Source organism: Cyprinodon variegatus, unplaced genomic scaffold, assembly GCF_000732505.1.
Source record: "Cyprinodon variegatus isolate N-32 unplaced genomic scaffold, C_variegatus-1.0 Scaffold288, whole genome shotgun sequence".
In the NCBI taxonomy this organism is placed as follows: Eukaryota; Metazoa; Chordata; class Actinopteri; order Cyprinodontiformes; family Cyprinodontidae; genus Cyprinodon; species Cyprinodon variegatus.
The window spans coordinates 212,069-238,511 of record NW_015150741.1 but is presented as its reverse complement, the minus strand read 5'-3'; the positions used below and the strand labels follow the sequence as shown (position 1 = coordinate 238,511).

At 36.2% G+C, this 26,443-nt stretch overlaps 3 protein-coding genes across 3 annotated transcripts in view; all 3 read right to left on the bottom strand.

Moving 5' to 3' along the window:
* The window catches only part of LOC107090286 (magnesium transporter NIPA2-like), a 16,197-nt gene extending 14,817 nt beyond the window's left edge, over positions 1-1,380 (bottom strand). Inside the window, exon 1 of the mRNA XM_015383591.1 lies at positions 1,168-1,380. Coding sequence (XP_015239077.1) covers positions 1,168-1,207 — 40 coding nt within the window. The 5' untranslated portion in view covers positions 1,208-1,380. The remainder of the gene's footprint in view (positions 1-1,167) is intronic.
* Positions 1,381-9,642: 8,262 nt separating this feature from the next.
* Positions 9,643-10,968, bottom strand: ins (insulin). Its single transcript, XM_015383609.1, has 3 exons — positions 10,897-10,968; positions 10,617-10,812; positions 9,643-10,003 (listed from the first exon to the last, which is right to left on the bottom strand). Exons 2-3 carry the CDS (start codon positions 10,798-10,800, stop codon positions 9,834-9,836), a joined length of 354 nt encoding a protein of 117 aa, XP_015239095.1. The 5' UTR covers positions 10,801-10,812; positions 10,897-10,968; the 3' UTR covers positions 9,643-9,833.
* A 6,203-nt stretch (positions 10,969-17,171) lies between these two features.
* LOC107090293 (AP-1 complex subunit beta-1) overlaps positions 17,172-26,443 on the bottom strand; it is a 21,466-nt gene continuing 12,194 nt past the window's right edge. The window contains exons 16-21 of the mRNA XM_015383600.1: positions 25,394-25,539; positions 25,156-25,285; positions 24,799-24,883; positions 23,346-23,432; positions 21,118-21,272; positions 17,172-18,563 (exon numbers count right to left, since the gene is read on the bottom strand). Coding sequence (XP_015239086.1) covers positions 18,489-18,563; positions 21,118-21,272; positions 23,346-23,432; positions 24,799-24,883; positions 25,156-25,285; positions 25,394-25,539 — 678 coding nt within the window. The 3' untranslated portion in view covers positions 17,172-18,488. The remainder of the gene's footprint in view (positions 18,564-21,117; positions 21,273-23,345; positions 23,433-24,798; positions 24,884-25,155; positions 25,286-25,393; positions 25,540-26,443) is intronic.

The following is a 26,443-nucleotide window of genomic DNA, read 5'->3' as shown; positions in this document are numbered from 1 at the left end:
AAGTGTTGGAGAAACAGGCTTGGTTATCAAAGGTGGGATGCAATTAAAATAACTTCAAAAAAAACTCAGAGGGGAGAAAGGTGGCGGCAAAGGTCAAATATTTTATTAGAAATAATAAAAGAAATATTTAGAAAATAAAGTAATAAATAAAGTAAATGATTAATGTAACCTTGTAATAACCTCAGTCCAATGACTTAATATACCATCATTTTGCTTGTGTTTAGTGCTGATAATTTTTTTTATAATCATAATACAGGCTAGATAAGCCAATCTTTTTTTTCTAATTAATTTTTGACCATACAAAGAAAAGGAGAATAGTATTTTAAAAAGGAAGGCTGCCATCAGAAGACACACTAAAGTTAATTACTTAACTTTAGGCCCCCTCAAAAGCTGCTCTTTGATTTCATATTGTGGGTAGAAGTTTAAAGAATTTCAGAAGCATTTCAGAGGTGTAAAAAAAAAAAAAAAAAAAAAAAACAACTGTAAAGTTTTTTTTTCCTTAACAAATCAAAATGGTATTGGGGCTTTTAACTAAATGTTTGATTAAAAATAAATAGGTTTGATTTGCCATGAGACAAAGTTTATATTTTACCAATATTTTACCAAATTAATTGTTAGTTATTTTAACTAGTCCTACTCATACATAACAAAAATAAAAACAAACATACTTTGCTTAATTTCGAAGCCAAATTTAATTTTGAGGAAAATTATCTGTGTCTCAGTTTTTAAGCTTATAATCATCACACTTTAATTTTTTTTCCTTTGTTACTAGAGCCCATACTTATATCCATAGCTGTAAAGATAAAGAAACTTTACCACTGTTCCTATATCATAAGGAACATGTGATCATTGTGACTATAAGGAGGGGCACAGCCATAGAACAGCCTTCATAAACAAACAATATTTAACTTCAACTGAAATAGAGACAATTCTACAGAACTTTATGTGATATATTGTAGCCTGTTTTAAAACGCGGATACGTGGTTTATAGACTGGGGCGTTTAATACAACATTTATAGAGTAAAAGAACATTTTCAGCAAAGACAACAGGTGCGTCTAAAAACATCAGACAATTAGGATGGTTTAGATGAGAACATTGACATTTTTTTTTAACATTGTGGATGTTGTGTTGAATCCACCCAGTATAAATAGGAAGTATCTCCTTACCATTAGTGCAAGTATCGTTGTTCAGGTGAAACTCTTGCATTTTGTTGTTGGCCAGGTAGCCTGAAAGTGATCCGGAGAAACGCGGCTCAAACCGAAAAGTGCGTCTTTTCCCCACGTCCAATAGAAACGATCGACTTCTTAAAATATTCTACATAGAATCCATATAAAATGTGTTGCAGAGGCGGACAGCGGTATAGCCCGTGGTTTCTGAGAATCAGCCGCAGCCTGAGGAAGCTCAGGTGACCACGCCCCGCTGGAGGGAGAAGCTGCACAGGTGTTACACAGAAAAGCGCGTGTCCGCCGAGATTTGCATGCTTTGTCCCTGGAACGCGCATCGCTCAATGCAACATCCAGGCCAATACATCCGGTGGCGCCACCAGGGGGGGCCACGGCCACCCTGTGCAATGCCCCGGCCACACCACCTGCCAGTGTAAATTGTAGTTGCATCAGTTTAGTTCAGTTAAGTAGCTTTTATTTATCCCAGTGCTTTTATTTTGTGCAGTAGTAGTACACCTTTCACACACATTCATCCTGAGCTATCTCTATAGCTTTGCTGCTATAGGCTTAGACTTCTGGAAGACATAAGGACCCCAATTTCAATATTCTGCTTCATTCTATCTCTATTTTCTCACTCTGCAGAATCTATTAGTTCAATCTATAACGTTATGTTCTCTTTGCTTTTTCTAGTAGTAGCTTCGCCTCGTCTGTTCCTGTTTGGCTGTGACACCCCCTTGTTTATAGATGTAGGAGATTGGCCTGTTTTCCAGTGTAGTCCTGTTTCTCTGACTGTTACTGGCTTGATGTGATCTCTTCTTCTTTGACATGGGAGTTGGCTCGGACCTCGTCTGCCTGGTTGTGTGTTTTTTCTGGACGGGGCCGTGTTTTACAGCTGCTTTTTGTATGTCTGCTTCTGTCTTCTTGAACCCCAGTCGGCCTCAGCAGATGGCCGCTCACACTTAGCCTGGTTCTGCTGGAGGTTTCTTCCTGTTAAAAGGGTGTTTTTCCTCTCCATTGTCGCTACAAGCATGCTTAGTGTGAAGGATTGCATTCAAGTCAATGAGTCGATGCAATCAACTGGTTTTCCTTAGACAGAAAACTTTGAATGAATTTGTATGATTTGGTGAACTGTAAAGTGCCTTGAGATGACATATGTTGTGAATTGCTGCTATATAAATAAACTGAATTGAAACTTAATTGAATTCAAACTTAACACATAAAAACACAAGAAACACATAAAATATTTTAAAAAGATAAAAGTAAGGTGGATAAATAAATAAATATGTGCAGTTCAGAGGATGAATAAAAGCATGGGTCTATATGCATGCAACGTATGACTATCTGCTTTTCCCAGAAGAGTTTAGCAGCTGAACAGCAGAGGGAATAAAGGAGTGTTTGTATCTATCGGTCTGAGCTGGTGAATATTTAAAACAGGAACCAGAGGGTAGAAACTGGAATTCGCTATGTAGGGGATGGGTGTAATTATCCTAGATGGGCTCAGCCTCCTTAATTACCTGCTCTTCATACATTTCAGTCATGTTTTTCCGTTGAACACCTGTGATTTTACTGCATACATTAATTATGTTGGATATGGCATTTTTGTTCTTTAAATGAAGAACAGCATACCAGCAGATGGCAGAGAAGGTAAGTATTTACTCTATAAAAGATCTATAGAACATGGTTATCAGAGTCTTGCTGCCCTTTCTTACACAGCATGTCTGTGTTGCTGTTAAAAGTAATGTTCATCAGTTTAGCATTTCATCCCATTATGCACAGCCAGCGCCGTAACATTAAAAATCACACAATAAACCAAGATATGAGTAGGTGCTTACTTAAGTCTTTATTATCTCTACATGCAGGTTTACCACAATATTAGATTCAAACCCTGAAATTATGGCTTTTAGTTTCAGTGTGCCACCCCAAGATTTTTAGTGGCCCCATCTGGCCACCCCGATGAAAGATTTCTGGAGGTGCCACTGAATGCAACTACCAGAATAAAATAACATCAAATGGGTTTAAATGAGTGAACGTATTTCTTTACAAAAAGCGCACAGAGCTGCCAATAAAGCGCTAAATTTGGCCATCTGTGTAAAATCTATGAGCGAACACAGCTTTGTTGTTTGAAAAGTATTATTGCATTTAAGTAGGTAGACTTTGACAGAAGGACGAGTCTGTTTTTTTAGAGCCATGCATTTTAGGTATACCAGATTGTACATCTAAACTCACAGAATAAATAAAAGACATATGATCAAAAGTTTTTTTTATAAAAAAAAAAATCATGCTTTTCATGTCAAGTGCAGCTAATGTTTCCACAGTTTTAGAACTGTTGCCTTTTCTATGTCTGCTTCTGTCTCCTTGAACCCTGGTTGGCTTCGGCAGATGGCAGCTGACAGCTGACAGTGCGCCTGGTTCTGCTGGAGGTTTCTTTCTGTTAAAAGGGAGTTTTTCCTCTCCACTGTCGGTACAAGCATGCTTATTGTGAGGGATTGCCTTTGAGTCAATAAGTCGATGTTATCAATAGATAGAAAACTTTGAATCAATGTGACTGTATATCAGTGAACTGTAAAGTGCCTTGAGATGACACGTGTTGTGAATTGGCAGTATAGAAATAAACTGAATTGAACTGAACAGAACTATGTGCTGAAAACTGTGGTGGATCATTTATTTGCACATACGCCCACAGCCTTTATTAAATCCTTACATTCCAGACACCCTGCTTTTTTTGCCTTAAATGTCAACTGACATTTAAGTACTCTATAAATAAATAAAAATGTATGAATGTTGTAAAATTGTGCATAGTAAAAAAAAAAAAAAACATTGCTCTACATTGATATAAATGATTACAATAGTAAAATAAATTCCAATCTTTTTGGCATTTTTACATGACCACTCAGAAGTATGATGTAGCCTGTTGGGTGTCATCACAGATATCGAGTAAAGATGATTCAACAGCAAAAGAACAGTTCAGTTAGTGGCACAAAGGCACCAAACACTGTTTGTCAATGACCATAAAAATAAGAAGAAGAAGCAGGAAAAGCAATAAGTCCATCCAAATTCAGCGGCTCATCTTAAATTGATTTATCTTTAGCTGGAAGAGGCGTCTGGGATAAGGGAAGGCCCTGGAGTCTCACCCGCTGCTCCCACGACCTGGTCCTGGAGAAGCAGAAGATAAAGATATGATATCTACACTTCTTTTAGCAGTGTTTAACAAAGCCTTAAGTAATAAATGAAACAAGGCTTGGTAACCTTGAACACTACAAACACACTCTAGTTACAGTGAGAGTAAAAATAATAGCATTGCATTACTTAGCAATGGTTATAAAATCTTGGCATCTTTACAAACCAAGGATGAGCAGCCTCACCTTATATCTTCCTACTAGTTGCCCAAATACTGAACTACTTCATATGCTGCTTTTAACGGTTTTCATGTTTTTTATTAAGAAATCAAAATGTTATAATATGCAGACATTTGATATTGTTATTCCTCATTGTAAAAATATCAACAAATACTAAAGTGGTCTGACTTTAGTCTCCTGATGATCCAGTCCACTAAAACTAAGTTTAATTGTTGGTTTGCCATGGATTTATCCTTATATTATTTTATTTATTATTATATTCTGTTGAGCAAAGTAGAGGGGATATCCCCTAGCAAAAGTTTTAGTATTTTTATTGTCCCCAAAACCACTTGTTTCCACTCAATTAAATTATTTTCTAATTCGTCTGGAAGATTGAGCCTCATAAGGTAAAAAGGTCACTTAAAGGAATGGATTAATCAAAACACAGCAAATTGTAGCCCCTAGCTCCCGGTCATAGCTCCTATTGTTTCACCTTTAGTCAGGTCAAAAATAAGATCAATATAGTGGGTAGAAAAGAAAATCCAGAATGCTGAACCAGATTTGTACAGCTTCAAGTCTGGCTCCAGTTATGGTAGTGCTTGGTTGAACCTGTCACCTGGGCAAGCCCCATATGATTTCTAAATAGCCCCCAATCTCACGAAAAGAAGAGATTTAGTGCATGAATGTTAAAAAGATCTTTTAAGCCCAAAAATTACATTAGATTTCATCTTTATACCTACAAACTATCAGATTTTTCTTTCTATTGCATTCCCTAATTATTTGCCTGCTCCACCTAACCTGACTATGAGTCAATTGAAAAGCAGGACAATTGTAATTTGTCAAAACAGGGCATTGCAACTTCACATAGGCATTGTAGAGAAGTCCAAAATGGTTCAGTCCAGGGGTGAAAACATTAACTGATGGTTGCAAACTATCTTGCACAGCTGTGCAAGAGCACACAGAAAGAAGCTAGGCTGACCACCATTACTATCACCATGAAAAAGTTTTGTCCTTTAACTCCAATCGAAGCAACCTAAAGAAGCGAATCACATTAAAAAGTCCTTCAGATCATCACACTACATTTCACAATTGAAGCAAGTCTACATTTACAGAGACAGTCGTGCAAATGTTTTAACACAACACAAATAACCTATGGCTATGTACAGCACTACAGCTACACTAAGTCTCCTGTTTTTTGGGGGGAAATTTGGCCCAGTTTCATCATTTGCAAAATAATGTCCAAATATTTGCTAAATACGACATGCAGGGGTTTTAGTGTGCACTTGTCTAATTGCTAATTGTTTTATATATTCAGTCAAGAGCTGTAATTTTCTTAGCCACATTCAAGGTGCACCATGTAAAACCGTACACATGGGAAATGAGGCAATTTCAGTACAAGGTTAAATACATCCTTAAAATGTAAAAAAAAAAATTGCAACTGTGTTAGAAAAAATATTACCAAAAAGTAGGCCTTTTATGGACTCTTAAAATGACATTGGGCTGTAAAAGTGCAGAGTAAATGCAAAGAAAACTCACTTTAAAATCAATCTAACATATTTCTAATAAAGGAGTGGGATAATAGTCCAACTTCTTTTACAAAAGGAAATGATTAAATAAATATGTGAAGAGCTTATCCCTCACAAAGGTATAACCAACATTATTTCTATGAGGATACCTCAAACATGAAAGTACTCTGCCTATGTAGGTCAGACAGCAGGTCTACACAAATATTTAGTGGTAAAAATTTTGTTTACAAATACGTCATGTGGTAATGTCATTAAAAGAGATCTGTATCTCAGTGCAGGCATATTAATGTATATTTAAGCATACTTATGAACATTTTAGGTCAGAAATATTATGCTTCTGCCAAATCAAAATTTAAAAAAAATTATAATTTGACATTTAAGGCCAGTCTGTCCTGCAGTCACTAGGGGGCAGTAATGCATTTTGTTGTTTTTTTTGTCCTTAATATCTTCTTTGTAGTTTAAATGTATATTTTCAGCAATTCATTGAGAAACAAACTCTCTCTCTTTTTTTCTTCCGGTCAGAATATTTATCTGACTTTAATATTACCCCAGTCACAGATTAGAAGCATTTTTCTCACATTCTAAGATGAGAAATAAACTGGATGAGTGGATGCCAAGACCTTGTATTTAGACACTGTATACATATTACAATATCAAAATAATGAGATAGTAGTTCAGAAAATACTTTGCTCTCTCTGTCTGAAATAAACAATAAAAACCTAAATGATTCCTTTCAGCTGCTATTATTCAGCTATTATTATTTCAGGAAACTCCATTGTGGGACATAGTGCTAGAGCCGAGTTCTTTTAAAATGTCTTTTGTTTTATAAAAGATAAAATGTATTAGATTGTTGTAGAATGTATTAAGGTATTTATCAAAGGTATATCTAGTCAGTATGCATAGTATGAAGGTATGCAGGTAAAGAAAATCTTCAGACTTACTCATAGAATTGCTTCCAAAGCTGGTAACTTAGTGTCACCATGTTTCTCCAACTGTTGATGCCACCTAAATATCACAAAAGCAAGTTAAATTTTCTAAGCAAATCTCACTTAAAACCAAATGTTATATTTGTATGAGACCAAGGTTAGCTTTCTGACAACAAACACTTGAGGTGTGCAAAAAAGAATATATATTTTACAAAAACTCTCATCATCCCCAGTTTGGTAGAGTATCTATCATATGGAGCCTAGGCGGAAATTCAACTGAAGTAACTCATTGTTTTCTATATCCTCCTGCGACACAGCCAATCAGCTTTGAACCACGCCTCCACAAAAGCCAATCGGCATCCAAAGTTTATCTCAAAAGGCCTCCGATACACACTTGTCTGCTCCTGTGGGCAGGCGGTGGATGCACTGTGTGACACAGTTTCAACCCACCTCCAGCCCCTCCTCCATCATCGTACCTAAAGCTTCATCAGAGTGTCATTCCTCCCGGACTCTTACTGCGTTCCCTGTCTCATCTTAACCGGTCCGGCAGAAGACTGCCATGTTGAGCCTGGTTCTGCAGGGGGTTTCTTCCCAACGGGAAGTTTTTCCTCTCCACTGTTGCTTCATGCTTGCTCATCATGGACAGGTTCTCTCAACCTGTGTTATCCAAACTGGACTTCCATCTTCCAGGTCCCTGGGTGAAGCTTAAGTATCAGCTCACACAGTCCACTGGATCTCCAATAAAGGTCAGCAGACCATCTCGCTAACTGGCAGTCTACAGACTGACGAACTTCATCTATCTCCACTCCACCATCAGTTTCAGGCCTGGGGGGAAACAGCCCTATTCTTCACTCCTTTTCATGCATATCTATCAAAATTAAGTGCTATGTTTCCAGCCGAGGTCTGAGCGCCAAAGACAAAGTAATGTATCAATAAATTTCTCCTAATCATCTTTTCTCTTTTTGTGAGTTTTTCAGATTGAACCCTATGCCTTCTTACAGTGTATTCATAGCATATCTAAAATCAAAGGAGAAACCAAGCAGTGCCAGAAAATTGAACGTCTTTGTGAGCATGATTATGATAAAAAAAAAATATGGTGAAATATCAGGTGACCAAAAACCTAATAACTTCAAAAGTTAGACTGCTTATATTTGAAGACTAATTGCTAAGGACCTCGAAGCGGTAGGTTTGTCTGAGGTCGCATGATAAGTGGTGTCCCGAAGTAAGGAAGGAGGTAGGAACAGGAAGCAGGGTGCTTCATTCTGCAAAGGAACCTGCAGATGTTCCTATTCTCTGCTTAGGAGCTGTTTGTTTTCCCACAATCCTTTGCACAGAGACATAAACACAGTCCAACTCACAGAATTGAACAAAAACACATTATTTCATGAAATGTATAATACGTAGCTCATGTAAATGCACTCACCCTAATATATTTTGGGTTTTACAGTGTAGAGCTTCAGAAGTCTTCCATAAGTGTAACTTTTGTTACACTTATGGAAGGAGTTAGGAACAAGAGGTAGGAGCTACAATTTACCCAATTCCTAACCAGCCAGGGGTTAAACCCATAGCTAAGTGAATAAGATGAAGGAAAGCTAGGCTTTTATTTTTGTTTTTGTTTTCTAAACCTGGATTGTCCACCTATAAAAAATATGAACAAAATAAACGCAAATTCAAATTTCTTTGATGGAGCCCCTGGTTTCCCACCTATATTTTATAAAATAACTTTAGGTAATGTTTTTTTAAATCAGCTACAAGGCTCACTGTCAGGCTATAACACCCTTTGGATCCAAAACACAACAGTTATGTTATTATTTTTATTTTAATGTTTTTTCAAGTTAAGACAGATTTTTTTTTCTTTGTTGTGTAAGCATAGTAATAATAAACTACTGGCAAACACATTTTCTGTGGTCTGAACATCTTTTAAAACTTTGAGTTTAACATTTTACACATTTATGTTGGTTAAACCTCAACTAGAATAGTCTACTCTAAGGTAAAATCAGCTAAAAAATAATCAGACTTTTGTGGAACCTTTATTTGTGCATTCATTATCTGTTTTGGAATCATGCAAAAAATATTTTGAGTTCCTTATTGGCATTAAGAAACACTGATGTAATTATATCCCTAAATTGAAATGAGATGTTGACAAATTTAGTTTTTGATATATGTGAATAGTAGCCTTATCTATCAATATACATGCATTTCAATAGCATTGTATCCCTAAACAATCGGTATGCAAACACTTATATCCAACTGAGGTAGGAATGTAGATGTTTGGTTGGGTATAATGTTTCCATGTGCAGAGAATAGTATAGGAGATACCCCAAGATCTAGACACATAGTGCAAAGAGGAAATGTAAAGATTTTCCTCTCCCCATGGTCCATCAATTTGAGTTCTAATTTTCTCTCTTATTCCAAAACTAAAGGCCACTAGAGCCCCAAAAAAATTATCTTTAAAAAGATAATACCCAATATAATCTAAAAAAATGTGTGCTGTAAGGTTTAATAAAAACAAAGGAGAGAGTTTTGTGAATATTTAATGCTGAGAGCTCTTTTTATATATTTCAAAAAGTTTCTTTATGCAAACCTTTACTATTTAATTAGTGGCTTTTGAATATTGTATGTTTGATACATGATAAAGAAGGGACATTTTCTGATAAAATCCAAATCAATACAAAAGAAAGAAGTCCATACATTAAAAAATCCAGATGTCTCAATTCATAAAACTTTAATTTTTTTTTTTGCAAAAATAATCCATTTCTCAGCACGTCATTGACTGCAGCTGGTTCTCTGAAAGAGATCCGCACTGCTGCTCTGCAGAGGCTAGGGTGAAGGTGGTTTGCGGGGGTTGCTTTAAGTTAGCCAAAAATCTTAGGTGTGCTTGGTTACGGGTGGCAGTATTCCTGCAGTACAGCGATGTTGCAGGGGTTGTGGCAGCACTGCTCGACAATGCCTCTCTTAACCATCATCTGCATCTGATCCTCAAAGGACAGCTCAGGCACCTCATTTTCACCCGCATGAGCCGACCCTGTGTCTGTCTTTGAAGGGAATATGCCTAATGGAGTGAAAAAAAGAGGAAAAAAATGCATTAGATTAGAGCAAAATTATGCTCAATGTTATGTTTTTCTTCCAAAAAAAAAATGGTTACAACCACTAATAACAAGTAAGGTTAATTAATATGAAAGAAAAGAAGGAAACAGAACTGAACTTTCAACCTGAATGGACACAATTGATTTAAATCTTGAATCACTTTTGAAAAGAAAGAGTTGAAATAAATAAAAACAATAGTAAAGAAGTTCAAAATATGTGTGGTGAGCCTTTGGTGAAAGAATTGCTAGGATGCGATTAGGTGCAAAAAAGTGCAAATAAATACATTCTGAAAAAGAAAACAACCTGGAATTGGAACTAGAGGAGGGAGAATATATACAAAATTTATAAAAAAAAATCTAAAAAAGAACAAAACAAAATTTTACAAATGTATACTTATCATACGATGATTTTTTTTAAATGTGATTTTCAATGAGATGAGACAAAAGTCCTCCTTGAAAACATTTTAAGTTCCTATCTCTTCACTTAAATACCAGTATAAAAATTCATCCAGGTAACATAATACATATTTTTCTCAAATGAGTTAATCAGCTACATTTGGTAAAGTGTGGATTGCTCACCCAGAATATGGTCCACATCTCTATTGGGGCGGTAGTAGAAGCCCCTCTCCCCACATACCAGGTAGAGAGCATCAACCAGGTGAGAGCCGCACAGGTGCTGTGGAGCAGAAAAAGCCTGGGACCCCGGCCAAGATACAACCAGTAAGACCAGCAGGGAGAAGGACTGGAGCCACAGTGCCGCCATGCCGAAGGAGAACTGAATGCACAGAGATAGATTCTTTATACAGGAGCAACGAAACACAGAGAAGGTCATCAGTAGAGGTGGAGCAGAATCACTCACTTGTCGGGAGTCTGAGGAGGAGGTGACACTCTAATGAGGATGAAGAGCAGAGGCAGCTGAGAGCTGGTTGGTGTGAGGCTGAATGAAGAGAGTCGTCTCCTTTTATAATCCAATACCTCCTCAAAGATAAGCCCAGCCCCATTTTTTTTCAGTTCTTCTATTTCATAATGGAAACATGCATCTGATCTAACAATACAAAGAACATGATTAAACTGAAAATGAAAAACAAAATAATCTGTATGTCACCTTTTGAATTAAGGAAAAATACACCAGCTTTAATTCAAATAAATGTATATCTGACCAATTGCAAAAAAGATAATGAGGTGTGACATCTGTGAAGTAAGCTGCTGGTCAGCATTTATTCAGCAACACTTTGTATTTCTGATTGAGTGGTTCCAGCACTTAGCTAAGCAAACAAAAGGTAATGACCCAAAATAATCAGATCACCTCATACAAACAAATATTGATCAGCTAATAACCTCCTGCTCCATCTGCTGAGGTTAAAGTAAATAATTCCAACCCTTTTTGAGGTTGACTTTCTAATCTGTTTTTATCTGGAAAGTTTTTTTCTGCCCCTTCTGGGCTTAAATCTCAAATAAGATGCAAATGGTTTAGACTGTAAGCTTGAAATTATCATTATTAGTTGCTTAAAGAACTCTTTGATTTTGTAATGTTATACTAAATTATTCAATTTAATTTTCAAACATAGAGATCATCAGGTTTCAACACTGGTAACACTATATTACTGTTCAAAATATACTAACACTGTTTAGTTAAGTATCTATTCATTTATCACAGGTCACCTAACCATTTTGGAACCTACAGAACAAGATTTATTAAAGTACTTGATTCTTTCTATTTCTGTGGCTGGACAAATCAATTTAGTAAAAATTAATACCCTGCCAAAATTTCTCTTTCTCTTTCAAAGCATTCCGATTTTTATTAACTATGCCTTTTTTTAAAAACTAGATAGATTTCCAGCTTAATGTTGAATAAAAATGCCCCTCAGATAAAGAAAGACTTCATACAAAGATCCAAGTTGGAAGGAGGAATGGGTCTAGCTCATTTAAAATTCTACTATTGGGCCTCAAACTTACGGGAGCTTTACTATTGCCTCAGGCCTGGCTTGAAATAGAGAAAAATGCTTTTCTCCTAATTGATTGATTGACTTTATCGATCTCAAAGTGGAAAAATGTACTTGTTTTTTTTATTTCTATTTTTTTGATTGATTGATTACAATTCTTTATCAGTCTCACACTCACTTAAAATTTGGTCTACAATCAGAAAGTACTTTTGGTGGCACTTTGGATCACTTCGGACTACTCTAATTCAAACCATTATTTGCTTCTTCTCTGTCTGACACAAAGTTTTGTGAATGGCACAAGAAGGGGATTCACTCCTTAAAGGATCCTTTTATTGAGGATACATTTTTTATTCCAACATCTACAAGCAAAGTTTTATCTATCTCAGTCCCGTCCTTTTAGATATTTCCAGATTTTGTTAGAAAAAAACACCTAATTTGTCTCTAACATATCAGGTAGTACATCAATGGATTCTATATTCTTATTCTATCAAAATGAGGGATCCTGATTCTTTACACTAAACTCCTACGTTTAAACAAAGCCACCTCTTTAAAAAGCTTGGATTATTTTCTCCTTTCTTGGAAAGGAGCTATAAAAACGGGTGCACTCCTCTTTGGTCTGTGAGAGAAATAGGCTCTTGCAATTTAAAGTACTCCATCCTCTCCATTACTTTTATCTAAGGTAAAGCTCTGTATCGTGATAGAAATCCTGCATGTGATAGATGCAGCCAATCACCAGCCTCATTAGTCCATATGATCAGGCACTGTCAGAGAATAGTAAGATCCTGGCAAAAGATTTTCCAATTTTTTTAGACATCATAGGAAGAGTGGTTGACTCTAACCCTCTGACAGCTTTGGAGTTATAGGACCTGGTCTAGTTCTATTTCACTGTTACATGATGACATTTATATCTCTTCTAGCACTTAAATAGATTCCATTAAACTGGACGCAGGAAAGATATCATGCAAAACCAACAGTTAGAAAACTTGTCATTCTCATCGAATAGAATTCCACTTTATGGTCATTACTCTGTCACAAGTAGTAAAGCCTTGGGGAGCAGTGGGCTGCCATTGTGAGGAGGTGTGGGGATTAAGGGTTTTGCTCAGGAATCAAGGGTGGCAGTCTATGGGAATGGAGTTTGAACTCAGAACCTTTGGGATCAATTTAGCATAATTTTATAGATTACTTCTAATTAAGAGGAAACCAACTCTTCCCATAATTAAACCTGATGTTAATATGATAACAGCATTGAGCTACTCGATATCCACTTTTAATTTTTTTTCCCTTTTTTTTCTTTTGAGTGAATATGTCATTGATATGTCAAATTTGAAAATGCATATAAAAGAATGTTAAGAACATATAAAAAAATATTTGGTGAAAGGAGGGCATAGAAGCAGATTTTCCAGGGCGAGTGGGTAGTGATTTTAAGATTTACTTTTTTTTACACACAAATCAGACAGCAATACTGCTTAAACTAGAAAAAAAATCATACAAAATACATATGTTAGCTTTACTCAGGTACCAAAATTTAACTTGATAGCTGGAGCTATTCTTCATATTGGATGATAACTAATGAATGATATCATCTGCTGTCAACGCCTCAACTGTTGTTAATAACTTTGTCAGTATGATTGTATTTATTTTGTCTATATGTATTTTATATGGTGCTGTTTTGTATTTCATGCCTCATATTGTACAGCGGTTTGGGATGATTGTCTGAGAAAGGTGCTTTATAAATAAACCTTACTTACTTACTTACTTATCACTCAACTGCCTGGACCCTGTATTTAAAAAAAATGGGTTATTTACAGTTTCAGTGTCATTTATTTTTAGTTTTGATATTTAGTTTTTATTTTCATATCACAAGTTATGCAACAACAACAAAAAATTAAATAAAATACAGAGGATGGTAGTTACAGCCATGGGTATATCCCATGTAATTATATAGAAATGTACAAAAATACTGATATACTAATATTGATGACCAAACACCAGTTATTATTTTGAAAAAAAAAAAAAGTCTAGGCAAATGCTGTTTGGGTTTTCTTACTTATATTTAAAGGGTAAGGAAACTGTGTCGCAAACATTATTGAATCCTTTTCTATTTATATTTTTTGCAAAAATTATTTTAAAAAATTTTTTTTAAATGATTGTTCCCTTGTAGAGCAAAAACACACAAGTGGTATCCATACCAGGACTTGGAAATAACTTTAATTTTAATAACTTTTCCTGTGCCTAACCCTTACAGTTAACCTTAACCATTAAAGGTTAATTCCTAACTCTAACCTTAACATCAACCTACTTTATACCAGATGAAAAACCCTAATATTACATTAGGACTGGTTTTTTTAATAAGTAAAAAGCCTGTTGATTTTCAAAAGGTATGTGATTTTACTAAAAAGGTCCTGAACACACTATATAAACACAGACGGGGGCACTACCTAATGGATATGTCTATGAGGTGCTGACAGAGCTTGTGTTGGAGCTTGTTTGTCACTTTTAATGGAGACTCAATGGACTGTGAATTGCTAATGACGGAGATCTTCCAGGATAACACACTTCTGGGAATTATTAGTATTTGACAAAAGTCTGGCTCATCAGGTTTTTCCAAGAACATTTCAATAAAATTTTTTAATCATGTTAGCTAAAACTTAAAGTATAAAAAAACAAAACAACATATTTATTATTTACATATTCAGGTATGTTGCGTATAAAGTTTTCAGACTTAAAGCTATACAAAAGTGTTGTTTCAGAACCACCTGTTCTTGCATTTTGTATTCTAGCCGTTAGGTATGCCTTTTATCTGACTTTACAGCAGAGGCGGCAGTGGGAGAATATCCACTTCATGACAATAATCATTTTAAACAATTTGCACAGAGTCCTAAAAGGTTATGTTTTTGCTTGTCAAGTGTCTTTTAAACTCTCACAGTTTTTTTCCATTTAGCTTTGGTAGTACTCTTGAAGGAGGCTGTGTTGTTTCTGCAGCAACCATTGTCACAGGATGTTGTTTTATCTTTACCAACTACAGGATTAGAATGTGGGTACCGATGTCAAGCACACACCTTTCTGAGTTTGTTAAGATTCTGCAGCAATAAGAATGTGTCTAAGGATGATCAAACGCAGAGCTAATCTATAAGACTGGAAAGCGATAGCTGTGGTCGCATAGTGGTCTGTACTCTGAAAATTGAGCCAAAGCAGAGGTCGCCATGATATGTGTTGTCCACATAGTGCTGGCAGGAGGGTTTTAACTCAACCTAGGGACCTCCTTCCTATCTTTCTGTAGGAGCAATAAGGTTACCAGAACCCTTTACATGACAGGAGGCACTGCCTACATCACAGGTTTTGACAAAAATACATCTTTCTTTTCATCTACTCTGTGGCACATGCCGATTTCAACACTTCCATAGCTTCATTTTGGTTTTGTGATGGAGAGCTTCAACCATTGGCTATATTTGTGTAATTTTAGTTGTTTTGTGATTTTTTTTTACAGTTTTTGTACCTTTTGTAGTTGTATGCATAAAACTTCCCCTGCAGAAGAGCTCACTTTATGTGTGTAGGATCTGTCCGTGCATCACGTCCTGAAATTTGGTGGATTCGGTGGATAACAAAACCATGACATTTTTTCCATCTCTGCTAGTATTCTACCAAAGATGGCAGTTCCACTCTGTCTCTTGGAGTAAAGGCTGATTTTACACTTTACACAACCATACTACCTCCTGATCCTAGTTCCTTCCCATCTACCAGAGCTATTCAGGTAGCACTTATGTTGACCCAAAACACACTTTTGCCAACAGCTCTAGTACCCTTACTGAATTGTGATATAGATGGAGCCAAACAAGATGACAGAGTAAATGCTTTCAGGATAGGTTAAAGAAAACAATACTGAAAACATCCTGCTACTCATCAGTGTTGGTCCATGGAATAACCCGCAGTATAAACTTAACTATCTGCTTTTCTGAAACCAAAACTCTAGAAGATGCGAGGATTCACCTCAGAAATGATTTTGCATGTATAATGCTTTCTGAAGCAGGGCATGGATCTTTCTTTTCTTCCAATAAAACTGAAAACCATACCTCTATAAATTACCATCCCTTTTTATGGAGCTAGCTAATCAAATCGTTGCTCTTAAAAAATATATATAAGTTGTAGGATGTTGTAGTGTGGAGGCTGCAGCGCCTTCATCTGGGCTCCTCTTCCCTCCATTAATGACATTTCATCCCAGCGCTAGATGCCCCAAGCCCGTAACCATCATTCTACCACCATGGACCTACATTCACAGAATGTGCTGCAGGTCCAGCAGGTTCTGGAACAGCTTTTATCCTGCTGCCATCAGTCGAACGGTTAAACTCTAAACTGGATTCTGCATCTTATTTTGCACTACCGAGATGCTGAACTTCTTAAATTCTTTTACATTCAGTAGGCGCGTTCTACTGCATTTTTCAACATGTTTTCTTTTATCCTAAAATGTTAATTCTGATCAATGCTGCACTTTATAAATGGTTATGTTTATTTCATTGTTTAACAGTTAATAGTTGGAAACAGTATGCAACTAAATTTTTATTACATTCTGTGCATATAAAATGACAAAGTTTGTCTAAGTCTCATTATATACCTGATAATGTAGAGCCAGTGTTAAAATCTAGATCCACACTATTCAGAAAAGCAGAATTATTCCTAATGCACCTTTTATCTCCTTGTTTGCACCTTCTTTAACTACTATGCCAATATGTGACGAGTGAATTTCTCCTCTGTGAGATCAATAAAGCTCATCTAATCTAATCTAATAAAAAAAAAAAAAAACTTTGTAATTAAAATTGTCAGTCAATATGACCAATCATGCAGTTTCCTTTTCCACATGTGCAGATTTAGTAGGACGTGAATCACAAGTTTTATTTGTTTCAAAAAATGACACTTGTCTTGGTTTGAAGTGGATATTTTTCTGTTTGATAGTAATGAATGCATATTATGTTATTGCTGAGTACATTTTACAATGACCACTAAAATGAGGGTAAGATCAAATAAGTGTAAACTTGATATTGTGTATTTGAAATTATGACTTTTTAAAATAGAAAAATGCTTACGTTTTAAGGTGCCAGAAGCATATAAAGCTCAAATATGTGCTGCCATGTATAAAGACTAACTCAGAATAAAATAACAAATACAAAATGAAAAACAGAAAAAGCAGGCTGGATTTCTGGAATAGAGGGAATTCTTTATTTAAATTTCATGGTGATAAAAGCTTTTTATTCATTACACAACATACACTAATAATTGTATCACACTACTGCTCTTTGCCTGAGGGTGTATAAACCACAGAATGCAAACATCAGTTCATGAGGACATGACATTAAAACAAAACATACTTGGTCCTGTGAGCTGGATTTTGGCTGGCTCATCACATCCTTAATCTGGCATTAACAGAACATACAGTATTCGAAAGGGACGAGAAAATGCACATTACATGAACAAAGAGAAAAGAAAAGGTGGAGGTAGATGCACGATAAACTAGGAATGATGTGTATAAAGCCATGCACAGCTTTTTGATATTTATAGTCTGAAGGTATAGCAATACAGAGCTATTGTGGTTTTTCTTATGGGTGAATTAAAAAGGTATTTTGGTCTGTTTGCCACATTTTCTTACAACACAATCCGAGAACACATTTTGCTAAGCAATATTTATTTGTTAGACTAACAATGCTTCTCATTCATGAATGGAATGCTGAAATTACAATAACCTGCTGGATATAAGAGGCTTATAATTTGAACATCCATTGCAAAATATTAGCTTCACTTTTTAGATAAAAACATGGCAGTTGAGAACAAACACCAAACACTAAGATGTAGCAAATAATTCAGTTATTGGAGTTTTTCACATATTTTCTACTTAATCCTTATTTTTCACTCACATTTATGGTAATTATAATTATTTTTTTTTTACAATAGTAAACCAAATAATGTTAGCATCTGAATGTTACACTTTTTTTAATGAACCTATTCCATTACGTTTACTTTGCTCAAGGTAAAACAAAGTTACTTGTTTCCGTTTGTGATGCTTAATAAATAATGGCAAAGAGAACAAAGCAACTCTGGTGATATTCTGAATGCAAATCAGAAGAAAAAAAATGACACCTAAAGCAGAAGAAACAGGAGCCTTACAGTACAAACTAGAAATATGGCGTCATTGAAACTTTCTTATTACAGTTTCACAGTCAGTCACAACACAAACACACTGGGTTCAGGATGGAATGATAAACATGTCTTTACTGGGACACTAAAGTATAAACAGGGAGTGTAATCAGAGATATAAGCATTTCTATCAAACTGCCAAAACACCAAAACTGCAACTACAGCAACCACTGATCAACAATGACTTCTCAACGTGAAAATACACCTAAAATTTTTATTTGGATTTATCATTTACTTCTTGGGTTCCCTTGTCCTGGCAGTTAGCTACAGACACAGAAAATAAACGACCACTAGGTTTTCTAGAAGGAGGAAAGTAGCTGTGAACTCAGTTTTTCAGGATAGAGTCATACATTTGGTAGATGTACTGAGACACTTCAGGGGCCCGACACTTCAGAGAAAGCTGAAACAAAAGACAACAATATGAGTTATTTCATATTTGGTGAAAATGTCAGTGCCTTTTCTAAGGATACAAATTCTGTATTTACACTGCAGAATTATTAGGCAAAAGAGTATTTCAACCAGATCATCCTTTTCATACATGTTGTCCTACTTCAAGCTGTATAGGCTTGAAAGCCAACTACCAATTAAGTAAATCAGGTGGTGTGCATCTCTGTAATGAGAAGGGGTGTGGCCTAATGACATCAACACCCTATATAAGGTGTGCTTAATTATTAGGCAACTTCCTTTCCTTTGGCAAAATGGGTCAGAAAATAGATTTGACACACTCTGAAAAGTCAAAAATTGTCAGATGTCTTTCAGAGGGTTGGAGCAAATTGGAAATTGTCAAGCTTATGAAGCGGGATCCTTGCAAAATCAAGCGGTTCATGGCAAATAGCCAACAGGGGCGCAAGAAGCGTCTTAAAAAAAAAAGACCCAAAATAACTCCCCATGAATTGAGAAGGATCAAGCGTTAAGCTGCCAGGAAGCCATTAGCCACCAGTTGTGCCATATTTCAGAGCTGCAACATGTCTGGAGTGCCGAGAAGCACAAGGTGCTCAATACTCAGGGACCTGGCCAAGGTAAGAAAAGCCAAAAAAAGGCCACCTTTGAACAAGACACACAAGACAAAACGTCAAGATTGCGTTTTTCGCTATTTTGCCAGCAGGTTTGGACATTTTAAGTTAATTTGGGTATTAATTAACCTTTTCAGTGAAGTGATCATATTAGGTTTACTTTGCATTTTACGTGAAAAAATTATTCTCCTTGCCTTTGGTGTAAACCTAGCAGAGTTAGTAGATATATACATATTCTTGTTCCTTTTTTATGTCTTTATGTGGGCAGTTCTTCATGAGCAGAAATCACAGCTTGGGGTTGATGTGACACGATGAGCGGCAAAAGTTCTGATTTTCCAACTTCATCATAAGTTGCTTATGAAGTGCATCACATGCCTAATATGCTAAATGCTTCAAAATACAGTGCTCCTGCTGGTCGAGATACACTGCTGGCTCTTTTGAGGTGCTTTAACCATAGACTTACATGTAAGCCATCTGCTTCTGTTGCTCATATCGTGTTCGATGAGAACGCAGCATTAGAATCAAACTACTTTACAGAAATATGTAGGAAACACCTTCATGCTTCAAAGATCACAATTTTAGATCAAGAGAATTGAATGAATAGTCACAGCATTAAAGAGAAAAACAACTTTAGTAAGTTCTAATTTGTTAAGTTGAATAAATCCTATATTTACTAGTGTGTAAAGTAATGAACACTTTCAAAAAGTTATTTTACTACTTCGACAAAGATGAAATCAAACTAAAAAGTGCATTATATTATTAGAGTGCACATAGCCCTCACCCAGTAAATTAGCAGTAAATGACTGGGTAATACAAGCGTGAAAAGAGCTTCATATCCATTTTTTTTATACTACTAGTCAAAAGAAGATCAACTACTAAAAATAAAATAAACGTGGATGGTCTAAAATGCCATCATAATGCAGTGTTTCCCATTAAACGAGATCTTGTTTGGGCCCGCCACAGTCTTACATAGACACAGAGAGAGGGAAAACAACAACAAAAAGATCTGTCAGTTTATCAGATAATTCCACGGCTGTACTTTCATAGCACCCGTAACCCAGCGCCATAGAGAGACAACTTGTTTACGGCCGTAACCAAGCGACAGGAAGAATGCGCGCCACACTCATAGACGTCACTTATTTCTTGATACATTTGGCGTATCAAATCCAGCAACGTAAGAGCGTGATGTCTGACTGAGGTAAGTGCAACTTCATTTTTGGGCAATAGAGCTATCATGTTGGTTTGTGGATCAGTAGGCTATGTTGTTGATCTCATCAAGCTAGTCAACTTCTAACATACCAAACCGATTCTAACTTTCTGACCTTCATGGTCAGTGGCGGTTCTACTCTCCGGGCTAGACCAACTCCAAGCGCCAGTTATATTGGTTTCGAAGCGCGCCCCCCGCCCTCCTTTATAAAAGTGCCGCCCCGGCTGCCCCGTTCGCCTGTGCAGCGTTGCCAATCGGCGACTCTGTCACTATATTTACCAACTTTCAGACCCCTGCAACGACTCTTTTTCAAAAAAAGTCATACATGCACTGCTTTGTTTTTAAAAAATATAAATATAAAAAATATAATCCCGGATGTCTGGGGGACAGTGATTCGCCTACATGTTATGAATGCTGGCGTACCATAAATGATAAACTGTGAATTTGTGCCTTCAAGTTGTTGCCACATAATAGTATTTCTCCTTTTGTTCCATGAGGGTTCCAGAGTGGGTGGTGGGATTTGATTTTTTTGTTTATATGGATCTTACTTTTAAACAACAAAATATCAAAATTTCTAGTTAATATAGTGCATTTATAGGAGGGATATAATAGAACCTATTGAAGACAACACATTTTAGAACTTTTCAAAGCTATGGAGATCAAATCTACAACTGCTTAACTGTTATAATATCAGGCTCCTAGCTGTGGAAAAAAGAAAAAAAACATTTTTTTACCGTGTAATTTGGATTCCCCGGTTGAATGCGGAGTTCAGCCAGGATCCAGATGCCGTTGGTTAGCTTGAGTGACTGATACAGCATGTCCTGGCCTTCTACATTTCTTTTGGCAATGGTGTAGATGTTGTTATTTTGCAGTTTGCCAGATACTGTGTCTGGAAGAGCAAAATACAATCAGTTCATAGTAGGAGAGGCCCCATAACTTATGGTCTGGGATGTATTAACTACCATAAGCAAAAAAAAAAACATAAACAAACACATAGAGACAAGGCTAGAATAACTACTAGGAGCTACAGCAACATTTTGCAAACTCACAATTAATCTACGGCTACATGTTCTAGCTCTATGAGGATTTAAAGCAAATCAGCTACTGTTAGGTTCCAATAAAGAGGACAAGGTTCTAAACTGAGCTTCTATTGCAGCCCATTGTAGCTTCATAGCTATGAGGAGGACAGAACTATCAAAATGAGTAAAACAAATATAGATAAAAACAAGTATCCAAAGATGAGCATGCAGGTGGAAAAAAGCAGAAGAAAAGTTTAAGATTCTAATAATCAAAACAGACATTACCACATTGGATTTCATATCAAATGAAGCATTACAAATAGTAACCGAGCAGAATATATTCCCAGAATCAAGAGGCGGCAACACTGAAGAGGAACTCAATATAAAATCTGCTGAAAATAAGAGTTTTAGAGATTCACTGAGAAACCAGAGGGTGATTACTATGATCGGTAAATGTTAGCTAAGGGTATTGGAAATAGCTGGATTTTATAATGTTGCCAACATTTTAGAAATCACAGAGCTCAAATAAGTTTAAATTCTATAGCGTAATGGTGGTCTCATTCCAGGCCACCTAGGCTGATTTCCCACATGTTTTATTAGTGTCCCTGAACTTCTGCAGAGGCCTGTTAAACTGTCCTTTTCATTCAGGTAAACTAAAATATGGCATTTTCTGAAAAGTACAGGTCAACAACTTTTCAGAGCTTACAAGGGAAATTGCAGCTCAAGTTCCATACTAGCCTTTTTAATCACCAATTTTTGCATCTAATCTTCAACTATTTATTAAAAGGGGTCTAGTCATGTTTTTTGACTTTATCATTTTCCTTAGCAATAGCTCATATTGTTGCATAAAAAACATTTTATGATTTAATTATACAACTTTGTTGGCTTGTTGTATATTATTTCTACTTTTACCCTTTTTTGGTCCATTTGTTATTTTAAACTTCAGTGTTTTTGGTATTTACTAAATAGATAATGTCACAACCATACAATGAGTAAACAAGAAAGTAATTTTGCCAATGGAGGTTTGTAAAAATAGAGGAAATGTCAAAGATCCAGCGTGAAAAAGTAAAAACAATATTGTATGGTAGGAGGGATAATACAGGAGTAGCACCTGAATGCAAGAGGGATGCTGGAGTTCACTGAAGTGGGAGCTAAAGCTGTCAAGATGATGGATGCCTGAGCAAAGACTACCAGCACATGGCTATGGGTGCGATGTCTAGGAATGCACCGAAACTTTTCAGCCGAAAATGACCTAAAAGTGCATTTTTGGTTTTCAGCCAAAACACGGCTGACATTAATAAAAGGACTGAAGTGTTTGAAAATGCAAGAAAGTTTACCAGTGATTTCCAAGGCAAAGAGCACAACAGATAAAGATTCCAGGGGTAAATAAATATTTTAAAACTTTTGATTTTTTGAAATGCCTTAAGTTTAAAAAAAATTATGAGTTTTTTAAGACTGTTAGTACACATCGTAGCCAAAATTGTATGGTTCTATTATTTTACTTAATCATTTATTTCAGTGGTTTGGTTTTTTGACCTTGGTTTCCTAATTTAACGTTTTCCATTTTGGCCAAGATTTTTCATTTAAGTGCATTCCAAATTATGTCTCCTGATCTCAACCTGTGCAAAAGTTCAATTTAGACAAAAAAAAAAGAACCAAGTATACACTATTCATGATTACATTGCTTCACTTCAACATGAACATATGTTTTTTGGTGTTTTTGGTATTGCCATAGTAGGTGAATAGGTCCCTTAAAGGACTCCTCTGTTAGTCATAACAAAACATACAAATCTGAATCATATCAATCCTGATTGAAATAAGCCAGACCACTCTGAGAGGTACATCTTTAGTTAAAGGTGTAGGAGATATGTTGAGTAAAACTAAAAAGAATAAAAGTCTGCAAAGAACAAAAATGCAAAGAAAACCTAGATTGAGATGCCTACCAGCGTTTAGGTGGCAGTCTTTGATCTGATACTGAAGTTCATTCTCATTGGGTATGTCCTTCCAGGTAGCCAGAAACACCTGTCGCTCTGAAAACAATGAAACATATACAGCAATAAATATCTAATTATTTTGTATGATATGCAGAGTCTATTATACAATCTATATCTACACATATATACATACCGTTACAGTAGTAACAGCAACACATAATATCTAATGGTGCTGCCAATGGCCTGGCCAGCTAAGCTTTGACTGAGGGGCTGGACAAAAGCTTGGTTTTGGTCCCCTTTCATTGTTATATAAACAATCCATGCAGTTTGAACAGCTTAACTAGGTCAGGCATCTGCCTCGCTGAAGCTCTCAGACTGAAGACAGACCCCGCCTCACCTCCTCTACTCAGTTTCTGAGGCTGTCAGTCACAGCAGTGTGGACATGGACAGACAGCCAAAGACAAGCAGAGGGGTAGAAAAATTGGAGCGGGTGGAATAATCTTTCCTGCTGTAAATACATTTATGTTCATAATAGAGCAGGTAAAACATAAGACTAGGGGGGGGGGGTCACAAAAGTAGCATAGCCACTCCAGCACAACTAGCTTATAACACATTTGTTTAACAATAAAATATCCAGGAATTTAGATTATGCAAACCCCTCATTACCTGTGCTTATTTTTTATTTCATTTTGACAGATTTGAATTAAAGTCAAATTAATTTGTGATTCAACCAAAGTTTCCTGACATGAGAACCTGTTATGCAAATAGTAGTAGTGCTTCCTCAGTCTAATGATGTCCAAACCAGGTACCTTAAATTCCGGGCTATAAGCTGCTACTTTTTTTCCGCTGTTTGAACACCGCGGCCTATAACACAGTGTGGCTAATACATGTTTTTTTTCACCAAAACTGGCCGCATGCGAAGGGCATCTTTCACTGATGTCTGCCAGTGGGTTCTCAATGCGTGGAGCCGTGTGAAAACATCCAGCATCACCGGCGGGTTTCGGAAGGCTGGGCTGCTGCGGGATGAAGAGGACCGCGAGTGCTCAAGTGAGAGCGACAAGGATGAGACTGCTTTGTTCAATTAAAAGTACCGGTATATGCAGCGTTATTTGCCTGTTACCGACACATATGTATATTTAAATGTGTTACAGGTAGTTTGAAAAAAAAAAAACATTAATAATATGTACTGTATTTGTTTGTTTTATCATACGGATTAAATCAAACGTTAAAAAAATGCTCACGTGTAATATCTATATATATTATTTGTAAATATCTCATACAACGTGGGAAACCTGCGGCTTAAAATCCGGTGCGGCTTATAAAAGTACAAAATTTATTTTCTTTCTAAAATTAGAGTGTGCGGCTTGTAATCAGGTGAGCTCTATAGTCCGGAATTTACGGTATTATTTATTTTCAAAAAGTATTTTTAAAAGTCTGTAAAAAACGTTTTTAAAAATCATACCCATTTTTCCATCTTCAACAAAGAATATGTTTAGAGGGATGAGGACGCTGAAGTAGAACACATCAATGTTGTTCTTTACAGCCACCTGTGAAGTTAGAGCAGAAAAAATTCATTAACGTATTTGAGGAATATAAACCAAAAATGTCTAATAAACATGCACTTCCAGAACAATTTAAAAGCAAATGAAGAATCATTCAAAGAAATGAGGAATATCAAAATACAATTATTTGCTGCCATGCCTGAATTTCCCCACTGTGGGATTTTAAAGGGACATACTTCTATTGTTATACAGTGAAATCCTATAGATGGTCACTCAACATTGACCAACCTTTATTTAGTAAGGACATGTTCATGTACCTGCAGGTTATTCAGTGGATCCATCTTCATGACGGGCCCAATGGTGTTTACAGGCAGGGAGATCTCAATACTCTGATTGGGCATGAGTGGGGTGTGAATGGGCAGAGGATTGGTGGGGATCACACCAAAACTGCAGGGAGGACAGAATTATAAACCTGTTGCCATTTGCTGCAAAGTTTCAGCTAAAATTTGTGAATGCTGATCCGGTAGAAAAATTATTCTATTCCAGCGAACAAACCTGTTTTTGTTAAACTGGATGGCGAAATCGTTCATGTGTTGCAGGGCCTTGTTGGTGAATGACATGTCCATGTACATGTGGCCTTGGCGGCGGGAGAATGTTCCAGAGATTTCCAGCCCTTTTGCTTTTACTGCAGGAAGCCACACCTGTAAAAAAAAAAAAAACAGCTGCATTTAGAACATCATACATTGTTGCGTTGCGGCAGGAAGGGCATTGTCATAAAACTTTTGCCAAGTCTAACAAGTCAGTCATAACGACTTGCTGTACAACTCTTGAATAAGGCAGCAGCTGAAAGGAGACAAATAAAGGGACTCAAAATGTTAACTTTTTTTTTACTTTTCAGTAGTGCTGGACGAAAAGGCCAAAACTTATATAACTATATATATATATATTTCCAAATTGTGGTCGTTACATTATCACTTTAAAATTGTTATAAAGGCCTCAGAAACACTAAAGAATGCCCCCCATGGAATCTTATGACAATTATTAAACTCTTCAGTATACTCCTAAAAGCTATATACATGCACAGAAAACAAGTTACTTAACATAATTAGTAATCCTATAAAGCATTTAACATTTGATTAAAATCAGTTTAGATAAGTCTAAAAGTACACGGATAAAAGCTGCTTTTGCTGAAAGACTGCCTGGAGTCTAACTGAGCCACTTTAATATTGTATTTAATACGATATAAACCATATAAAAATCTATAACCACTGTTTAAAAATGTTGCAGGTCATTAACAAACAGGGGTTTACGGTTTCTTTTAAGGCAAAAAGCATATTTACTTAACCGTAAAGCACAAAAAAACACCAGCTGATTCCAAATTCTCACTGGCTGAAGCATCACTGCTCTTTACTTCAATATTTAATGATATTGGAGAGCTTGCATAAAAAAACAAACAAAACAAAACATAATTGGGTTTTGTGTGACAATTATTTGCTTTCTAAGCAGATTTATTTTCTTAAGCATTGCATTTTGCTCAAAATTCAAATCAACCATGTCACACGACATTAACAGCTTAACAGAGTCGGACTGTTGTCCAAGTACTTC

Coding starts and splice junctions, on each gene's coding strand:
- ins (XM_015383609.1), bottom strand. CDS start 10,800: ATGGCGGCACTGTGGCTCCAGTCCTTCTCCCTGCTGGTCTTACTGGTT. Junction 10,004..10,616: donor AGATGTGGACCATATTCTGG/GTGAGCAATCCA, acceptor TCACTCCATTAG/GCATATTCCCTTCAAAGACA.